We start from the raw sequence: 21562 nt of genomic DNA on the forward strand, positions 1-21562 counted from the left end.
AACAAATAGACACAATTCTGATTGGAGACTCTATAACAGCATGTGAGGATGGCAAAGACGGAAAATTTAACACTTTTTGATACATCAGTCAGGGAACTGACAGAGATGTTGCCGACGATTCTGTCTTCACATCCAGATGGTATGAAGATTATTGTCCACACGGAGTCTTTTGATATTCTGAGGAGGAAAATTGGCTCTGAGATCCTGAAAAAAGACTTTTCTCTGTTGTTGGAGAGACTGTGTCAATTGGGAGCACCATGTTTACATTTCAGGACCCATTCCTACAGCAGGTAAAGGAATGGAACTTTTCAGTAGACTTCTTGGCCTGAACACATGGTTATCAAATGCATGTATCACCCATGGGATAAAGTTCATTGATAACTTCAATATCTTTTGGAACTGTAAGGAGCGATTCAGACCTGATGGTGTCCATCCAAATCTAACTGGATGCAGATTACTTGGTGCACACTTGCGTCATGCTGTTGGGACGGCAAACCCAAACATGAGTGTACAGATAAGAGTGAAGGACACAGCAGAGAGGAGATCAACTCCTAGCTCTCCCCCCTCACCAGACCCTCTTCTCCACATCACTCAAGGTCTTAAAAGGATGTCTCTATCCCGGAATGGACCACAGCGACCACCATCTACCAAGAAACACAGGGCTCCCCCTCCTCCCCCCCCTCCTCCTCCTCTTAGATCATCTGTCCTGGCAGAGCAGGGCACGGGAGGAGGTGCCGGAGGTTCAGAGAGCAGCAGCAGAATTCACAACAAAGATAACATGCCATGATGCATTCAGGGTCCTTGCTAGTTTTGCTACTACTGACAGCTGTTCTGAGATCAAGCCTGGACCCAGTAGGATTCTTGTGTTAGTAAAATAAGGAATCGAACACGATCAGCTTGTGGGGTGAATCGATCTAATCTGTTAACTGTACCTTGTATAACTCAGAATACAACAGAGACCAGTGTAAACTTCATAAAACTAGCTGTATTAAATGTTAGATCTCTGTCCAACAAGTCACTGTTTGTTAATGACTTCATCATTTCTCACAGTTTAGATTTTCTTTTTCTGACAGAAACATGGTTAACAGAAGACACAAGTGCTACAGTTCTTAATGAAACAGCACCCCCTCATTTTTGTTTTATGAATAAATGTCGAAATGGGAGGGAAGGGGGAGGAGAAGCTGCCTTATTTAAAGATTCATTCCAGTGTAAAGAGATTTCATTTGCTGATTTTACTTCTTTTGAATATCTTAGTTTTATTTTAAGGGGCATTCCTAAAATCCTATTTCTAATCATCTACAGACGTCCAGGACACTGTGTAAATTTTATTGATGAATTTTCTGAATTATTGTCGGTTATCTCTACTGATTTTAACCATTTCATCTTAACTGGGGATTTTAACATTCACATAGATAACATGATGGATGGTAATGTTAAGGAATTTTCTTCCATATTGGACATGTTTGGTTTGTGGCAACATGTAAAAGAACCGACCCACATTCGAGGACCTGGACCTGGTTATTTCAAAGGGTGTGGAAATTTTTTCTGTAGCTGTCACTGACTTGGCCTTGTCTGACCATTTTTGTATTTTGTTTGATTTACTGATCACTCAGAATGTCCAGCCAACCTGCTTCTCCGTTAGGAAGAGGTACATTAATGAAAGAACAAGTGCTAAGTTTGTGGAGGCCATAGCTATGTTACCAACAACCAGTGCAGAGTCAGTTGATGGACTCCTGGATAATTTCAATCTGAAAGTCTTGAATGTAATGGATGCTGTTGCACCGATAAGAATCAAGAGCAACTTGAGCAAACAGAAAACACCATGGAGAAACACCACTGTGGTTACCAGCCTAAAAAGAGAATGCAGAAAAACTGAGCGGAAATGGCGGAAAAATAAACTTCAAATTTACTATGAGCTGTACAAACAAAGCCTGCGTAACTATAACAATGAGCTGTGCAAGGCCAGAGAGCTGCATTTATCTGAAATGATTAACAGGAATGTCAACAATTCTCGCACTCTGTTTGCTATGATTAAAAAACTTACTAATCCTCCTATACAGATAAGCCCAGAGCTCCTTTCCACTGACAAATGCAACCAATTTGCCAACTTTTTTAGCCAAAAAATTAAAACAATTAGGCAAAATATTAATTCCACACAGTCACACAAGAAAACTAGTCTGTGCCTAAAACCTGGAAACAATTCTGCTGTCATGTCGCAATTTAAAATGGTGAATTTAAAAGTCCTACAAGAAACAGTTTGGCATTTGAAATCAACAACATGCACTCTGGACATGATACCATCCGACTTTTTAAAAACAGTTTTTACCTCAGTAGAAAGTGATCTCCTACTGATAGTTAACAGCTCACTGGCATCAGGCATTTTTCCCAAGTCACTAAAGATAGCTGCTATTAAGCCACTCCTAAAGAAAAGGCCTCTAGATGCCTCTATAATGAACAACTATAGACCTGTCTCTAACCTCTCTTTTATTTCCAAGATTATTGAGAAAGTTGTATTTCACCAGCTTCATGACTTTTTAAATGAAAGTGGAAATCTTGATAAATTTCAGTCCAGCTTCCGACCTCATCACAGCACTGAAACAGCTCTGGTCAAAGTGTTAAATGACATTAGGTTGAATACCGATTCTGGTCAAGTATCAGTCCTGGTTCTGTTGGATCTCAGTGCTGCGTTTGATACTGTAGATCACAGAATCCTGTTGCACAGGCTGGAAAACTGGGTTGGACTTCCTGGAGTGGTCCTTAACTGGTTCAGGTCCTATTTAGAAGGCCGGAGTTATTTTGTTACGATCGGCAGCTATGAATCTGAGCGAGTGGCCATGACTTGTGGAGTCCCCCAGGGGTCAGTCCTTGGACATCTTCTGTTCAACTTGTATATGCTCCCTTTGGGTCAAATATTACAGAACTATAGCATTAGTTATCAAAGTTATGCAGATGATACACAACTTTATGTGTCTCTGTCACCAGATGACTGCAGTCCAATAGACTTAATGTGTCAGTGTCTGGAGCAAATAAACACCTGGATGAGGGAGAATTTTCTACAATTAAATGAAGACAAAACTGAGATTATTCTGTTTGGTAGCAAAGAGAAGAGGGTCAGCATTGGCAAACACCTGGAGACTCGGGCTCTTAAAATCATTAACCAAGTTCATAACCTTGGAGTGTTGATAGACTCAGACCTGACTTTCAGCAGCCACATCAAAGCTTCACTAAGAAGCTTTTTACCAGCTCAGAAACATCAACAGAATTAAAAGTTTAGTCTCCCAGAAAGACCAAGAGAAACTCATCCATGCATTCATCTCCAGTAGACTGGATTACTGTAATGGTCTTTTAACAGGACTTCCTAAAAAGAGCATTAAACATCTGCAGCTCATCCAGAACGCTGCTGCTAGAGTTTTAACCAGGACTAAGAGATCTGAACACATCACACCAGTTTTGAAATCTTTACACTGGCTTCCAGTCAGTCACAGAATAGATTTTAAAACCCTTCTGCTTGTTTACAAATCCCAGAATGGTTTAGGCCCAGAATACATCTGTAATATGTTCAGAGAATATAAACCTAGCAGAGCTCTTAGGTCCAAAGACTCTGGTCATCTAGTCCAGGCCAGAGTCCAGACTAAACATGGAGAAGCAGCATTTAGCTGTTATGCTGCAAACAAGTGGAACAAACTGCCAGTGGAGATTAAACTTTCCCCAAATGTAGACATTTTTAAATCCAGGTTAAAAACATTTCTTTTCTCATGCGCCTATGCATGAAATCTGCACGGTAACTTTTTTTAACTTTTTTTGAACTTATCTTGCTTTTAATCATTTTAATGTAATTTATTATTTTATTGTGATTATGTGTTGATTATCTGTTGATGCCTTTTACTATTCTAAATATCTGTAATATCTTTGTTTTATGTAAAGCACTTTGAATTGTCCTGTACATGAAATGTGCTATACAAATAAACTGCCTTGCCTTGCCTTGCCTTGCCTTACTTAGGAAGCTGCCCCCGCGGCCCGACTCCGGATAAGCGGCAGATAATGGATGGATGGAAGGATAATACATCTGAAAGTGTTGTGATTGATGTGACAACCCTATTATTCCCATCGCTGGTTGTTTGCAAAAACGTGTTTCTGTTGTTTTTCTTTTTTGTGTGTTTTTTGGAAAGTAAGAGCAGAAAACAACCATCATTGCTGCTTCCTTTTTGTCTGCCTTGTTTGTTTACAAAGTCTCGTTTGGCTACACAAGCTTTGGAATATTGAGCGTGAAGAACCCGATAATCTGCTGAAGAATCGGTTAGTATGTGGTGTGCTTCATAGTGCACAACAGACACTATAAGATCAGTAGAGAGAATTCTTGTGCGAGCTGTCTTTTGTCATCATGAAGTGTGTGGTCTCTACTGTATATCTGTAAGGATTTGAAGAATCATATAATGTGCCAGCCTTAAGTCTCAGGAGAAGCTTTATAAAGTGATCTAAAGACACAAGAACCACATGATCAGTTCTCACTCCAAGCTGGTTTATTTTTACCCAACCAGAGTAGAAATAAACTGAGTCATCTTATTTGTGTATTACTACTGCCTGCTAATGCTTCCACATCCAAAATAGTGTTTCAACACAAGTTTCAACAAAATACAATATTATATCAATTCAGTGTGTTTGCTAAATCAGGATCCAGCGACTGATACGAGACAATATCGCATGTTGATTTAACACGAGCCCTTCCATTAATATCAAATCACAAAAAACAGCTAAACACAAAACACACACAACACACGACAAATAATAATAATAATAATAATAATAATAACCAAGATCTAACTTTTTCCCAGATCTCAGTCATACATTTAAATGAAAAACAATCTGTTGAGCTTTGAAAAAGAACACATTCTTATTTGTAGACATTAAAGCAGCATATAATTTATACTTTAGTTCTATTTAGAGTCTCAGACCAAATATTTGCAGAAAGTAGTTATAATACAATCTGACTTTATTATTTACACAACACACCATCGAATTAGAATAGAGCTTTTTGGTTATTAGAACAAAGAAATTCAATTTAATGTATCATTTAATGTATTGATTTGAACCAATTTATTATTACACCTTACGTGATACATCGTTTGGAGCTTTGGGGAAATTTATATAGCAATTATAAATAAAACCTCTATAATACAATGCAGATTAATGTGAAGGCAATGCAAGTTTATTTTGTATAGCACATTTCATGTAAAAGACAGTTCAAAGTGCTTTACATTAAATGTGATAAGCATTACAGCGGGGTGCAGGAATCAATAAAGTACATAAAAAACATTAAAAAAGCTAAAATAAAATAGATAAAATGCAAGAAATAAAGGTTCCAGTGTGAGAAATTAACAGTTGTTTTGATAAAAGGCAGCAAATAGAACAGTTTTTACCCTGATTTAAAACTGTTGTGTTTCAGCAGACCTGCAGTTTTTTGGGAGTTTGTTCCACATGTGAGAAACATAAAAGCTGAACGCTGCCTCTCGATGTTTAGTTCTGACTCTGGGAACAGATAGTAGACTTGACCCTGATGACCTGAGGGATCTGGTTGGTTTATTACCAACCAGAAGATCCTAAATGATTTTTTTAGGTCTTTGAAAACTGACAGCAGGATTTTGGAGTCAGTTCTTTAACAGACAGGAAGCCAGTGTAAAGATCTGAGGACTGGAGTTCAAGGATCTACTTTCTTGGTCTTAGTGAGGACTGGAGTTCTAGGATCTACTTTCTTGGTCTTAGTGAAGACTGGAGTTCTAGGATCTACTTTCTTGGTCTTAGTGAAGACTGGAGTTCTAGGATCTACTTTCTTGGTCTTAGTGAGGACTGGAGTTCTAGGATCTACTTTCTTGGTCTTAATGAGGACTATAGCAGCAGCGTTCTGGACTGTAGAGAGTCTCCTGGTGAGATGGTTATGTAGATTTGTGTATCATCAGCATAACTGTGGTAACAAATTTGGCTGTTTTTCTTTTTCAGTAGTGGCTTGATGACGGCTGTTTTTAGGGTCTGAGGGACGACACCTGAAAGCAGAGGTGTGTTTACAATCTGGAAGATATCTAAGGCCATGCATCCTGAAACATTCTTAAAAAACCCAGTTGGCAGGGCGTCAAGACAGCAAGTGGTGGTTTTCAGATGGCCAATGATCTCATCCCGGTTTTTAGGACTGATTGGAGAAAAGTGTGTCATGGTGTTCATGTCTCTGAGTGGACACAGGGACATATGTCCTGCCCCTGGCATGGAAGCTCTGACTGACTGGTTTTCTGAATTTTGTCAGTAAAGAATGAAGCAAACTCAGTACAGACCGGTTGGACAGAAGTTCTGGGGTTCCTGACTGAGGAGGATTAGTTAGCCTGTCAACAGTAACGAACAAGGCATGAGCTTTATTGCTGTTGCTGAAAGATGGTCTTGCATTTCTCAGCTCCAGATTAGAAATCCTGTCTCTCTTTATAGATTTCATAGTGAACCTGCAACTTCAAATTGTGAACAAAACACCAACAATGTATTTGTTACAAACCTTGTGACTATCCATGAAGCACAAATAATATTTAAAGTGAAAAGTAATAAGTTTAAAAGAAAAAACATTAAAATAAGTGTGTCAGAAATGTTGGTAACAGGATTTAATCTGTTGTATTCTCTTGATGGAGGAATGTGAAACTGTAATAATTAATTATCTAAAAAATAATTTAATAAAAAGGTTAAAACATAAGATTTCCGTTTGTGAAATCATAAAATTACCCGGAAAAAAAGTTTTTATTCATGTACATGAAGGTCTAAGTTTACTGCCATTTAACTTTAATGCCGTTTGGAGGAGGCTGAAATGAAATAAACATATTACAACTTTTGCATTTGGAGTAGGAGAATATTTTTTTTATTTACTAATGTAGACCCATTTCTCATTTTTTATAGAAGGATATCCTGTTACCAACATAAACTTGATTATCTTGACTTAAACTTGACATGAAGTCAGACACACGCCCTCATAGCTGAGTCAGCATTTCGCTCTCAAACTTTCATAATAAAAATGATTATAGATGATCATCATCACAAACTCTAGAGAGTAATGAAATATATGCAGGCTGGAGATAATCACACAGACAGCTGATCCGCCTTGGAGAAGTCAAAGAAAATCTTTTATGCCGCAAATCCTTCATGTTCAAAACTTTTCTTTCTCCTCGTCTTAATGAAAGATCTTTCCATCCGCAGACTTCCTCCAGCTCAGGTTGACGTCTCCTCTCATTTTAAACTTGAGTTTGAGCTGAAACACAACAATGTACTTGCTGAATATCAGACAGAATTCTTCAGTCAAGCTCTTTTTCACTTCCATCACGAGTTCTGTCCTCTGTTTTCAGAGGAAGCTGCTCCACATTTTACGTTTCTTTCATGCTGCTTTCTGAGGTGTTTTTCTTTCTCAGAGTTTATATAACACATAACGGGACAAAAACTCATGGGTGAAAGAAAGTTTAAGTAGCTTAAAAAGAACAGTCATTCTTCTTTGTACTAAACTCAAACATGTAGTTTTCAGATTTGTTCAGTCATGGAAAAATGACTGTGCACTAACATGATCTAAATACCAACTACATTTAGGTTGGACTAAAAACTGTTTATTTTAAGGTGTCAGACGACTGAACTGGTCTTCAGGAAATCAGTTCAGAATATCTTACAGGTTAAACTGGTCAGAGTGTTTGTTGCTGACTCTACAAACCCACTGAAATGTAAAGACAGACATGTTTACCTGCTTCAGCAAGTCTTCCTGCACAGCGGGATCATCCAGATCCAGAGCAGACCTTCTCTGCAGCTTTACTCTCACCACCCGCTTTAAAACAGGAGCTTTGAGAAAAAATTATGGGATTCATCAGTCAGGATTTCTGCTTCTTGTTTTTAAAAGATATTCTTTTATCATTTAAACAAGAAAAAACATATCCTCCACCATCTCTGTCTTTATGGGTGTTTCTTAAATTAATTCTCTATGCGTATTAACTTTATTTTCAGTCAAAACACCTAAATGTCATCCACATCATAGTTATATTTTATTGAGAAAATTAAGGACCAAAATGCTTAAAATAAGTTAAACAAAATCTAAAAATACTTAGTGAGAAGAAATATCTTACCAGAGAAAAATAAGCATGACTTTAATCTGATTTAGATTTCAGTTTTTTCACTGTTATTGTTTTCTTCTCATTCACTGAATGATGAACATGGTGAAGATTTTACCTGCTCCTCAGCATGCAGACATTAGCCGATGCAAAGCTGCTGCCATTTCTAAACATATGCATGACTGTATCTGAACCTCAGCCAACATAAAATGTGTGGTGATGTTTCATGGTCTGTTGAATTTGAGCCCTTTGAATTTGTTTCATTTAAACTAAACGAAAGATTTGGACTGAAGTTCAAACACTAATGAAATAAGATTATGTTCACACTGCAGGTCTTAAGGTTTAACTCTGATTTTTCTGCATGGTGGCTCACATTATAATTTAATAAGACCATAATCAAACTAGCATCCTCAGGTGAAGCTGTAATATCACACAAAGCATGCTGTTTTACAGATGGATGCTGCGAGAGTCAGCTTGTGTGTACCATTCTTGAATTCATTATATTGTTCTGTCCATTCTGTCCATTCAACCTTGCAGCATCCCTCCTCCTCCAGAGCAGAACTGACGTCTGTCTCACTTCAATGATGTAAAAGTAAAAGAAATTGGGACATGACATTCAGACTGAGTATATATATCTGGTTTAGTACCGAAGTGGTCTGGATCAGATTTGCAAAAAAATTATTTCAGCTCAGATAAATCAGATGAGTCACATGTTGTTAGGGTTCCTGTCTGTCTCCCCTGTGTGTGTGTGTGTGTGTGTGTGTGTTCCCGGATTGCCCTAGTGTGTGCGTTTGGCTCCCTCTGTCTGTTTTGTGTGTAATGTCTGTTCCTGGCCAGGAGGGTTACCAGAATATTCCAAGGCAGCAATCACCTCACCTGGGCGGATCTCCACACCAGGATCTCATCCATCAATCAAGCCACCACAGTACTTAAACACCGGATCCAGTTACCCATCTGGTATATTGTGGCCTCTCTAGTCTTCTGCTTTGATTCGGCTTGTAACCAACAACATCTGTCTTATGCTTAGACTCCTGGTGCTACGAATCCTGCCAGCCCTGTCTGCCTCGCCAACCTCTTGGATTGTTTTCCTCAGCTTCAATCTGTTCACTCATCTCCAGCTCCTACCGACTCCACGCTCTGCCTGCCCGCCCGTTCTGTCTGGTCAGCTGCGAACCACTGCGGTCACCGGATCCTGAACTTGGATTAGACAGTTTCCAGATTCAGCTCGAAACTTCATTAAAAACCCTTTTCTATTCGATCCATCCTCTGCCTTCTGGTTGGTCTGTGTCTGCACCTTGGGGTTCGAAAACCGTAGCTGTTTGACTCTTCATAACACGTGTGTGCGAGAACAAAGGTCCTAAAAGTGAATTTATGAGTCTAGATAAATTTATCTATTAAAATATAGATAAAAAAATTATACAAATTACGTTACTGCATAAAATTTTATTATTGAAATTCAAGGACTTGCAGAATCCTGAATCTGGTGAGAAGGATTTACTTCTATAAAACTGACAGTTTTATTCATTAAGAGGTAACAATGTGTTCTATAGAGCAGGACAATAAAAGGTTAAAGTACCTATTTTACTGCTGAAGTTCCTGTCTGGCACCCTTTCACACCAGGGGCGCTCCAGATCAGAGCACCTCTGCTGCAGCTGGATTCTCCAGTTCACTCGCTTACATGAGGATTGCAACATTGCATCATAGTTGGTGCACTTATGAGCATTTAAAGAGAACAATGAACCAACAAAATGCTATTTATCCAGTCCAGCAGAGTTTATTTCTTTATAGTTGGGACTTGTGGTGTTGTACAAAATGGTGTGATTCTCCTCCCAGATAAATCATGTGAGACCCTCTCTCACCTGACGGCTTCGTGCCCATGCTGCTGGTTATGATGTACTGTTGATGTTTTAGAGTAAAGTACGATCCAAAGTCTACACAGTGTTTTATTTCTAAAATCGACCAGATCCAATTTGCTTTTCATCGACTGACTTCTTACCTGAACGATCTGATCTGCTCTAGATTGACGCGGCAAAAATAGAATAGCTGTGTATTTTAAAAGAAGTGGAGCACCACGACGCTTCAGAAACGCTGCGCGGTGCGCCTGGTGGAGTTTCTCTCACTGACTAGAGATGCTGCAATCAGACGCAAAGCGGCATAATGACCGCTCCGTGGCGCTTCACCATTCGGTGGAACATGAGCTTGAGAGAATATCTGGATTAATCGTGTGATATAACTGTTTCTACGTCACACTGTGTGGATAACAGCAGCCTGGTAGGTTCACAGATGGGAGCTGCTTTGCCTCTGCTGTGTCTAACATGTCAAGTTGGCTTAGCCTAAATAATAAATAAATAATGGCTTACCACTTTCACAAATAAATGGCATCATCAAGTTACAGTAACGATCCTCCCATTTTCCAGAATCTGCAAAGTTTGACACAACACATTGCTGATCGGGGCCATAAGGTTGATCTTCAACCCAGTAGGTAAATGAGCGGTTGCGTCCATCAACCCACTTCCAGGAGTCTCTGAAAAGACCGATCCAGACATATTGTCCAGGGAACAGGTTCGTCACTTTCTGGTTCTCTGCCATGTTTCTCACACTGGCCAGGTCAGTATAATTCTCTCTGCAGTAGCTCTGAGCCTCAGTCCATGTCCTTATTTCATTGATCCCAACAAATGAGACATTCTGTCCTAAAACCAGATCAGAGTAAAATGATAGAATCTGTAAAGAAAGCATGCATCCCTGTACCAACATTTTAATCTAATTAACACATTTGTAAGTACTGAAGATGGTAAAAAAAATGCAAATAGAAGAGCTATAAAACATACATATTTGTTTCATGGCTATAAATCCTCACCGCTGATATTGACACAGACTAATCTGTGTTTGAACTCGCAGGGTGCATCGAACCATAGTCCATTGGTACCCATCCTCGTGCAGCATTCCTTCAGGCCATAGGTATTTATTGGATCTGTTCCCCAGTTTCTGAATCCAGCCTCTCCATCTTTATAGAAATCAGCATTGGACATTGACCACCTCCAGCTGTTCCAGTCATCATACAACCCGATCCAGGCACTCTGAAAATCGTTGATTTCAGTGTAACATCAAGTATATCACTGCTTCCTAAACTTTGTTCCTAAATCTGAACAGTATGATGGACAAATAAGCACAAGGGGCAAGGCAAGAAGGGGGGGGATAGGGGGGCAAGGGGGCAAATACTTTGTTTGTGTGTGTATGCATGTGTGCGCCTGCGATTGTGTGTGAAAGAGACAATAATAAGTGGCTTTTTTAAATAGCTATGTTATCTGTTTTGGTGTGTGAAGGCTTGTTTTTTCTTTTTTTTTTTAAATGCATGAATTGCATTTTTTTTATCACGTAAAGCACTTTGTGTTGTCTTTGACATGAAAAGCGCTTCATAAATAAAGTTTGATTTGATAAAGGACATTTAATTCCTCAGCTAGGGTGATACTGCCACCACATAAGGGAGATGTTGACTTTGTCTTGCCGTCCACGTGTGATGCCTCAGGCTGGAAAAAAGGCTGTGAAGTTTCTCAGCCCCAGCACGTTTCAAGCCAATGGAATTGCATCAGGAACGTGCACAGGAATGTACTTAGATGTACAACAGGATGTAACAGTACATAATAAAGGCCAATGTACCAACAAAACAAGTCAGAAGCACAGAGTTTTGTGTTTGGAAAGTAAAGAAATAATGCTTTTGTTAATTTATTTGTTATTAATAGGTAATTACTGCCTTAAATCTAGATCTTTCTTTTTAAAGGTTGCATATGTCATGTTCACATCCCACCATTTTCCTAGTCTGAGAGAAATCTAACCTGCATGACTAAGACAGGCTAGAAACCACCACGAAAAGCAACAGAAGGCAGAAAAATAAGGAGAAAAAAAAAACAAAATACTGGAGTTGAACAGTCATCTATCCAACTGCAGCTCTGCCCTCTCCATCCTCAGCCACTCCCAGTAAACAAAGACAGACATGATTCAGTGGGATTCAAATCCTGTCATCCTGTTTCACCCATTCAGCCTCGTAAACAATTTTTATGGATTTTTAACAACTGATTCTTCAATTGTTTGAGAATTTGATTAGAGATGAGTAGTTACCATCCCAGGGTTTAAACCTGAACAGTAAAAAGTAAAAAAGTTGCTTTAACTAGTTTGTTAACAGAATTTTGGTCTTCCTTTCAATCTGTTATCTTTTTGAAATGTATTTATTTATTTGTTTGTTCATTTATTTAATACATTTGGGCATCAAGGAATTATATCTTAATTTTCTGTAAGAGGTTTCTAATCATCCAATGGTAAATATTTACTGCAGTCTAACAGTTATGATATAAATATGAATATTCTACACAAATATATGAAAAATTCCTTGAATTCCTTTCTATTTGTATTTTTTTTAACAAAACACACTGATTATGCAACTATGGTGTACATAAAGATACTTAATTTTTTTTTTATTAACATTTTTTACATGACAGAGTAACAAAAACAAACAAAAGTTTAACGCTTTAATCTCAACAATATACTGGTATTTTTGTTTGTGTTTTTAAATGTAAGATGTTGATCAGAAGAGTAATGTAATAATGTGAAATGTTTAAATAAAACCATCAAAAGGAAATTTAAAAGAGTGACAAGAAAAGTTATGTCTACCATTGTGGTGCACCTAAAAATGTGTCACCACATAGTTTTATGTTTTATAACCAGTAAAGTAGATGGCAACTATTATTATAGTAGATTGTGTTTTAATATACATATTATTTTTGGTATAAGAGTACTTTAAATATTACCAGACATATTCATTTGTCATATATATGTGCTTTCCTGAATTATTAGGGGTATAGAGCTGTACAAGGTAGGGTGGAACCTTTGTTGTGGGAGTCGTTGCACCCCGGTTTGCTCCTTTTGGGGAAACTTCCTGTTTACCTCAGACGCAATCTGGATGTGAATGGCAGCGCTCCTGTGTGATCACTGCTCTTACCAATTACTATATTTTTCAGCGTCTTTCCGTTGCGGTACACCCCACCCTTGGGGCCCGTAACAGATCGTGGGGGCTCGTCCGGGATCAGCACGCCACTCATCGATGGACCGCTGCTGATCCAGTGATACTGAACCTTGGGGCCATAAAGACTGCCTGTTCCCGGCGCCAGGGGGTTCCAGTGTGCGACCAAGAGGCGAGGTGACCAGTGAGAAAGGTGCACAAGCCCAGAGAGTGCAGCACTGCAAACTCCAGTATCCGAGACAAACAGAATGTCGGCCAGCGAGAGAAGAGGACTAGTATGGAGCATAAAGAAAAAGCTACACCAGCTCACAGCTGATGAAGCTTACATGATTGCTACCAGCATAGGACCAGTTGAAGGACTTGACGCAACTCGGTTAAGCAAAGAGGATGAAGAGAGTTGTGTCGAGTATCTTACCACTTACCTGACATGTCCAGCAGTACTAGGGCGTGAAGATCAAGGTCTGCCAATACTACAGAGACTTGAATGCATAATTGATGGTGCTATTGCAAGTCGTGGTCAAGACCCTGCATCCCTTCAAGCTGAGAGAAACGTAAGTGAACCTGTTGCCCAAACATCTCAACCGGAGGAAGGTGCCAGTGACGCAGATATGCTGGCATTGCTAACTCGTTACGATAACCTTCAAAGCCAAATCCAACAAGCCCAGTCTACGGCCAACTCCTTGGACTCAGAGATACATTTCCCATCCCCAGCCAGTAGTAGTCAGTCCATGAACCAACAGCCAAATCGCTCACCAGCTCCACCACCCCCAGCAGTCCCACCACTACCGATCAGTGAGTCTGCTCACCAGTTGCCTTTGCTGCAGGTCCCTGTCTCCCGTTCAGAGGCCTGTCCTAGCTACACTGGTGAAAGTATGATAGCCATGAAAGATTTACCGCTACTGTCACGCAAAGAGTTCAAGATACATGGAGGACTGGTAGGTGACACATCATCTGAGATAAGTTACAACAGTATATGCAAACAAATCAATGAGGGTCTCAAAGAGAATCACACACAAAATGAAGTAATCAGGGGAGTACTTCGTGCAATTAAGCCAGGTAACTTCCGAGACATGTTAACAATAAAAGAAGATCTTACAGTCGCAGAGCTAAAAAGCTTCCTGCAGTCTCACTTAGGAGAAAAGAGTAGCACAGAGCTTTTTCAGGACTTGATGTGTGCCAGACAATATGAGAACGAGACACCTCAACAATTCTTATACAGGATGATAGGACTGAAACAAAAGATCCTGTTTTCACTGAAACAACCAGACTCAGTTGTTAAGTATGAAATGTCAACAATCCAGTGCATCTTTCTGAACACTATCTGTCAAGGAATAGGTGAAAAGTATGAAAGTGTTCGTAGAGACTTGAGAACTCTCCTTGGTGACCCAAGTGTTACTGATGAAGCCCTGCTACGCCAAGTTATTAGAACAACAACAGAGGAAAGTGAACGAAAACGTAGACTTGGTCGCAGCTCAGCCCAGAAAGTAACCCAAGCACACGCAGCTAACACTGAGCACAAAGAGAAAAATAAAGATGATGTCAAAGTAAACCATGTGCACAACGACCACACACTTCAAAGACTAAGCGCCCAGGTCGAAGCATTAACACAAGCCATGGAAAGTTTGAAAGCACTAACTGCACTAGTCCCAAACAATCCTGAATACAAAGATACGACACTCAACACACCTAAGAACAACAAAGAAAGGAAAGCACAAAAATCCAACTGTTGTCCAAAGTGTGTTGCCCAAGCTAATCCGAACTGTAACCACTGTTTTGCATGTGGTGAAGAGGGCCATCGGGCTCTAGGGTGCATGAAAAAGCAGAAGCTGTCGGGAAACTGGAGATGGTCAGGGCAGAGGGACCACCCCTGATCAGTGACTCTCAGCCGTCCCATACCAACAAAAAGTCCAAAGCAAAGTCAAAGAAGAAAGCGGGTAAAGCCAGCTCACAAGAGACAGTTAACACATCCCAGCCACGTGGAATAGTAGCCCCAGTAGTTGGTCGTCAATCCCTTCTCAAATGTATGATGGCTGGCTATTTTGTAACTGTCGTATTGGACACTGGAGCTGGAGTGAGCCTGTTAGATCATGCCTGGCTAAACAAATACTTACCAGGACAACAAATCAGACCTTTAAGTGAACTTATGGACGATGACCTCAATGTACAGGCTGTCACAGGAGATGCCGTGCCTTATGATGGGTGGGTAGAGGTAGTAGTCAACCTAGAAGGCAATGACAATCCAGACCTATCTATACGAGCACCTTTCCTAGTGAGTCGCCTTAAACTTGAAAGACCAATAGTTGGCTTTAATGTAATCTATGAGTTTATCAAAGATAATGGGGGTAACTACAAACTTATAGAACTCATTGGTAAAGCTATGGGTATTGAGACTACTGCTGTAAGTGCCTTAGTGCATTTCCTCCAGACCAAAAAGTCCACCCAATATGAGCAATCAACAGTGAAAGTGGGTTATAAGGGTGTCACTATCTATCCAAGTCAAGTAGCCTACATCAAATGCAGAGTGCCAGAAAGTATCAGCTCTACAGAGTCAGTTGTACTGTTTGAGCCCATGCTTGACAGTGTCCACCTTGAACCACTTAGTGTTGGAGCAGGACTTTTGCAAATACAACAGACCGAGAGACCATTTGTTAAAATACCAGTATCGAACTATTCCAAACAAAGTGTTACACTGCCCAGTTCAACAATCTTAGGTTGTATTGAGCCCATCGACAAGATAGTTGAGACAGACAGGCCCAGTGACACTCAAGAGACTGTTCCAGTATCCCTCTACACTGTTAACTCTGTCCCCAGTTCCAACTGTGACCAGCAGCCTTCAAACGCAGCTCAGTGGCACCCCCCAGTGGACATCAGTCACCTGACACCAGAACAACAGTGTGAGGTAAAACAAATGTTATATGATGAATCATGTGCTTTTGCCAAAGACGATGGTGACATTGGTAACATTCCAAGTTTGCAAATGACTATTAATCTTAAAGATGACATTCCAGTTCAGCGCACATACACAGCCATTCCTAAGCCACTTTATAAAGAGGTGAAGGAATACATCCAAGACCTTCTCGCTAAAGGTTGGATTGTCAAATCAAAGTCGCCATTCGCTGCACCTGTAGTTTGTGTGAGAAAACGTGATGGTACACTAAGATTGTGTATTGATTACAGACTATTGAACCAAAAGACAGTACCAGACCGCCATCCCCTGCCTCGTATCCAAGACCTCCTGGACACTTTGGGCGGCCACAGCTGGTTCAGCATTCTCGACCAAGGTAAAGCTTACCATCAGGGCTACATGGCTGAGGGGTCCCGCCACATGACCGCTTTCATCTCGCCTTGGGGACTGCACGAGTGGGTGAGGATACCCTTTGGCCTCAGCAATGCGCCCGCTGCCTTCCAGCGCAGTATGGAAGAAATGCTTAACACCCTGCGCGATGACTGCTGTATCCCGTACCTTGATGACATCCTCTGTTATTCAAAGAGCTTTTCTGAACACGTTGAGGCAGTACGCAAGGTCCTCAAAGCCCTACAGCGCCATGGGGTCAAACTACGCCCAACAAAGTGTGAGTTGTTTAAAGCAGAGGTCAGGTACGTGGGGAGGTTGGTTTCGGCCAATGGGGTTAGAGTTGACCCAAAAGACATTGAAGCTGTAAAGTCACTTAGTGAAAAGAGACCCACAAATGTAGGTGAACTAAGAAAGCTTCTAGGATTTCTAAGTTATTACAGAACATACATCCAAGACTTTTCTAGGATTGCTAAGTCATTGTATGCCTTGCTACAAGTGAAAGGGAGCTCCGAGAGCCCACAGGGGAAAGCAAAGAGGGGTAAAGGTGCTCAGCTGCCCTCAAGGACCCCTATCCAATGGACTGAGGAGCATCAACAGACCCTAGAGCAGCTCATTGACATCCTGTCCCATCCGCCTGTGCTCGCATATCCTGATTTCGAACTCCCATTCGTCCTACACACCGATGCCTGTGAGAGAGGGCTTGGAGCCGTTTTATACCAGAGGCAAAGCGGAAAACTGAAAGTCATCGCATACGGCTCACGAACTTTAACCCCAGCTGAAAAGAACTACTGTCTTCACTCTGGTAAACTGGAGTTTTTGGCTCTTAAGTGGGCCATCTGTGAAAAGTTCAGGGATTATTTGTTTTATGCCCCAGACTTTACAGTTTACACGGACAATAATCCTCTGACATATGTAATGAGCACAGCAAAGTTAAATGCCACCGGACATAGGTGGGTGGGAGAGCTTGCAGATTTCAGGTTTAACCTCAGATACAGGCCTGGAAAAGTCAATGTGGATGCTGATACTCTGTCACGTCTTCCCCTCGACATTAGCAAATACGTGGAAGAGTGTACTGAGGAGTTGAGTCGTGATGTTGTTTGTGCTGCTTGGGAGGGAAGTGAAGCCGCCAAAAAGCAAGACATCGCCTATGTTGCTGCCCTCAACCTGGCACAAGGTACAAACTCAGATACACTTGTTCTTCCTAGCATTAGTCACCAAGAACTAATCAGAGCACAGAGACAAGACATTGCAATCAAAGAACTTATCAAGTTAAAAGAGACAAAAACAATACTAACTGACAATGACAGAAAAAGTGCAAGTGGTCTAGTTAGAAGGCTTATGCGAGAGTGGGGAAAGCTGTTTATGGAATGTGATCTGCTCTACAGAAAAGCGGGGGGTAGACAACAACTCGTCCTACCTGCTGAGTATAGGCCACTAGTATTAAAACACCTTCATGATGACATGGGGCATCTTGGGGCCGAACGAGTAATCAGCCTGGCCCGAGACCGCTTCTACTGGCCCTTTATGAAAAAGGATATTGAAGCCTATGTAACCAGAAAGTGTCCCTGCATAAAGCAGAAGAAACCAGCCACTCATGTAAGAGCACCTATGGGGAACATAAGCACAAGTGCACCCATGGAGCTAGTTTCTATTGACTACATGCACCTTGAAAAGAGTAGTGGTGGCTACGAATATATCTTAGTAGCAGTCGACCACTTTTCACGCTTTGCCCAAGTCTATCCAACACGAAACAAGTCTGGAAAAACCGCTGCAGAAAGGATGTTCAATGACTTTATGCCTCGCTTTGGTTATCCAGCCAGATTGCATCACGACCAAGGTCGTGAGTTTGAGAATGCACTCTTCAGAGGTCTTCAGCAGCTTGCGGGTGTCAGCCACTCCCGAACGACGCCTTATCACCCGCAGGGTAACCCTGCAGAGAGATTTAATCGGACTCTGTTGCAAATGTTAAGGACACTGGAAGAAAAGGAGAAAGGAAACTGGAAAGAGTTCTTACCACAGGTGGTACATGCATATAATTGCACGAAACACGAAGCTACTGGATACTCACCACACTTTCTTATGTTTGGGCGCCACCCACGTTTACCAGTCGACCTGCTTTTCGACCTGCCCTCTGAAAAAGGAAGTGAAACACCACAAAGTTATGTGCAGAAATGGACTATCAGAATGAAAGAGGCTTATCGCATTGCAGCCGAAAACAGCCAGCAATCGAGTGCCAGAGGAAAAAGGTACTATGACCAACATGTTAAAGGAGTTGTTTTGCAACATGGTGACAGAGTCTTAGTTCGCAACATGAGTGAAAGAGGAGGACCGGGAAAACTCAGATCATATTGGGAGCAAACTGTCCACATTGTAAAAGAACAAGTGAACGACAGCCCAATTTACAAAGTTTATCCAGAAAACAATGGCAAGAAAATCAGAATCCTCCACAGAAACCTTCTTCACCTTGTCAATGACTTACCTGTGAGTTTACCCCAGGAGTTAAACAAGAAAGCGTCACCTGAAAGAAACAGTCAAAACAACAAAGAACAATCTCACAGTGATTCATCTGACTCCGAAGATGATTCAAGGACCAAGTACTGGCTTAGAGTTCCTGTGTTCACCAGATCACAAAGGCCGGAGGTGAGACCGTCTCTTGTAACTCAAACTCATCCAGCATCCTCTGAACTACCTACAGAGAGAGAAGAAGTGAGGCACTTACCTTCACCTATAACAGACAGAGAGACATTAGGACATGAACAACAACAAAACGAACCTGAATACGAACCAGAAAATGACAATGACCAACTAAGACAACCTGAAAATGAAGAAGCAGTTGAACAGGATGGACAAGCTGTTGAACAAGAACAAGAACTGTGTGATCCAGTTGATGTGGGGCCAGTTGTCCCACAGGAGGAGTTCCCGAGGAGGTCCGAGCGAACCAGGAGGCCACCCCAGACCCTCACCTACAACTCCCTGGGCCAGCCATCCTACCAGCCCCAGGGGACCATCAGCCATGTTGGACTGTGTGGATTACAAACTCTGCCGCTGTGGGGAATGCAGCCAGTTCCAGTAACGCCTTACACACCGTATCCTTCATACCAGACTTTGCCTTATGCAATAACAATGCCTTATGCTATGCCCAGTTTTGTGTATTGAAAGCTAAAAGGAAGATTTTGAATAAGTTCATTATAGTAATTTTGGTCTTATATTAATGTGTCAGGAGCCACTTTTATTGTTGGGGAGCGTGTGGTGCACCTAAAAATGTGTCACCACATAGTTTTATGTTTTATAACCAGTAAAGTAGATGGCAACTATTATTATAGTAGATTGTGTTTTAATATACATATTATTTTTGGTATAAGAGTACTTTAAATATTACCAGACATATTCATTTGTCATATATATGTGCTTTCCTGAATTATTAGGGGTATAGAGCTGTACAAGGTAGGGTGGAACCTTTGTTGTGGGAGTCGTTGCACCCCGGTTTGCTCCTTTTGGGGAAACTTCCTGTTTACCTCAGACGCAATCTGGATGTGAATGGCAGCGCTCCTGTGTGATCACTGCTCTTACCAATTACTATATTTTTCAGCGTCTTTCCGTTGCGGTACACCCCACCCTTGGGGCCCGTAACACCATCATATTTGATTTTGTTATCTTGTTCAGGAGCTCCACGTCCTCCATGTTGTCTATAGTTGCCAAGTCTGAGTACTTTTCTCTGCAGTAACTCCGAGCTTCGGTCCAGTTCTTCAGGTCATTAACAAAATGGTACTGACGTGTGGGGAGCGAGAGGACGACACACAGAGCTGCAGACACATGAACATGCTGATTAGAACCGGACTAAAGATTTAACGCAAACTGTTGACTTTTTGCTCCTTTAAAAAAAGAAATGTCAGTATTGAACATGATTATTAAAATTTTTCCGTCTGCTCTGCGTTCAGACATGAGAAAGGTTGTGTAGAACACTGAGAGCTCCAGCAATCACGTATTTAATTTAATTTAATTTAATTTAAGATTAATCTCCAGAAGCTGAAACCTTTAATAAAACACTTGCCTGATGCAGCGCAGATGAACAGAAGAACTTTCTCCATCCTTGTACGATCCCCGGTTTGCTTCTTCAGTCTGCAGCTGCAGATCATCACCAACAAATAAAGACAGGAGCCATTTGCATACATCTCTACATGTGCTCCCTCTGATGTCCGGGCAAGTCAAAACAAATCAAATCACTTTTATTTACATAGTCAAGGTCAAAGTCACCAGTTCTTCCTGTAAAAGAAAATTTGGGAAGATTCAGAACTCAAGGGGACACAAGTAAAGTGTCATGTTTAACTAATTTTCTACATTTTTACATCACTGAACTGTTTTGACTGAATGTAAGTAAAACACTTGCAGAAATGTAGGCACACTATGACATTTTGGCTGTAGGATGCTGAACTTGAAAGTTTAATCATAGAATAAAAGTTTGCGATGCAAATGTTCGCCTTAAAAGATAAAAAACTGATAGCTGTTGGTGATATTATATTATCCTATTTTCCTGTAGTGTGGGGGTTTAATGGGGAGACTGAAGACTATTAGAATAAAGAAGCTGATATTCTAAATTGATTTATTTTAATTCTTCAGTACTAAACATCTAACTTATGTTAGAAACTAATATAGTTTATGCTGGAGACAGCGTTTTATGTTGCATAACAATGCGTGCAAATGAGCGTTTATCATAATGTTTTATAGTTTCCAGTTTAAAAGCCAGCAGAGTCTGTTGGTTTGTGGTCAACTACAGTGTTTTAAGGTGCTATATAAGTAAACAGGAATTTAAGGGAGTCTGAAGACTTTGCTTATGTTCTATTCACAAGAAGAAGAAAAAAGAGTGAAGGAAAAAAAGAAGATTTATTTGTATATACATATATATATATATATATATATTTATATATCTACTTTTGCTTGTTTATTCTGATAAGATGAATGAGAGTTGGAGGAGGAGACTAGATCTAAGCTGAACCAGGTTCACTGATGGATCCTTCATCTGTCCATGCATGGCGTGAACTGAGCCTCCAGTCCATTGACGTGCGTCAGTTCGTTGTTTCATTTGAAAAGAAACAACACAGTAAATGTCACTCATGCTGCCGTCGGTGTTACGAGTAACGACAC

The 21562-nt window shown here is 40.7% G+C and overlaps 1 protein-coding gene across 1 annotated transcript; it reads right to left on the reverse strand.

Annotated features, from left to right (window-relative positions):
- Window positions 1-10355: 10355 nt before the first annotated feature.
- On the reverse strand, window positions 10356-20508 carry LOC121651000 (C-type mannose receptor 2-like). Its single transcript, XM_042002841.1, has 5 exons — window positions 20472-20508; window positions 20054-20223; window positions 10969-11188; window positions 10472-10801; window positions 10356-10360 (listed from the first exon to the last, which is right to left on the reverse strand). Exons 1-5 carry the CDS (start codon window positions 20506-20508, stop codon window positions 10356-10358), a joined length of 762 nt encoding a protein of 253 aa, XP_041858775.1.
- Between the last annotated feature and the right edge of the window lie 1054 nt (window positions 20509-21562).

Source organism: Melanotaenia boesemani, chromosome 13, assembly GCF_017639745.1.
Source record: "Melanotaenia boesemani isolate fMelBoe1 chromosome 13, fMelBoe1.pri, whole genome shotgun sequence".
Taxonomy (NCBI): domain Eukaryota; kingdom Metazoa; phylum Chordata; class Actinopteri; order Atheriniformes; family Melanotaeniidae; genus Melanotaenia; species Melanotaenia boesemani.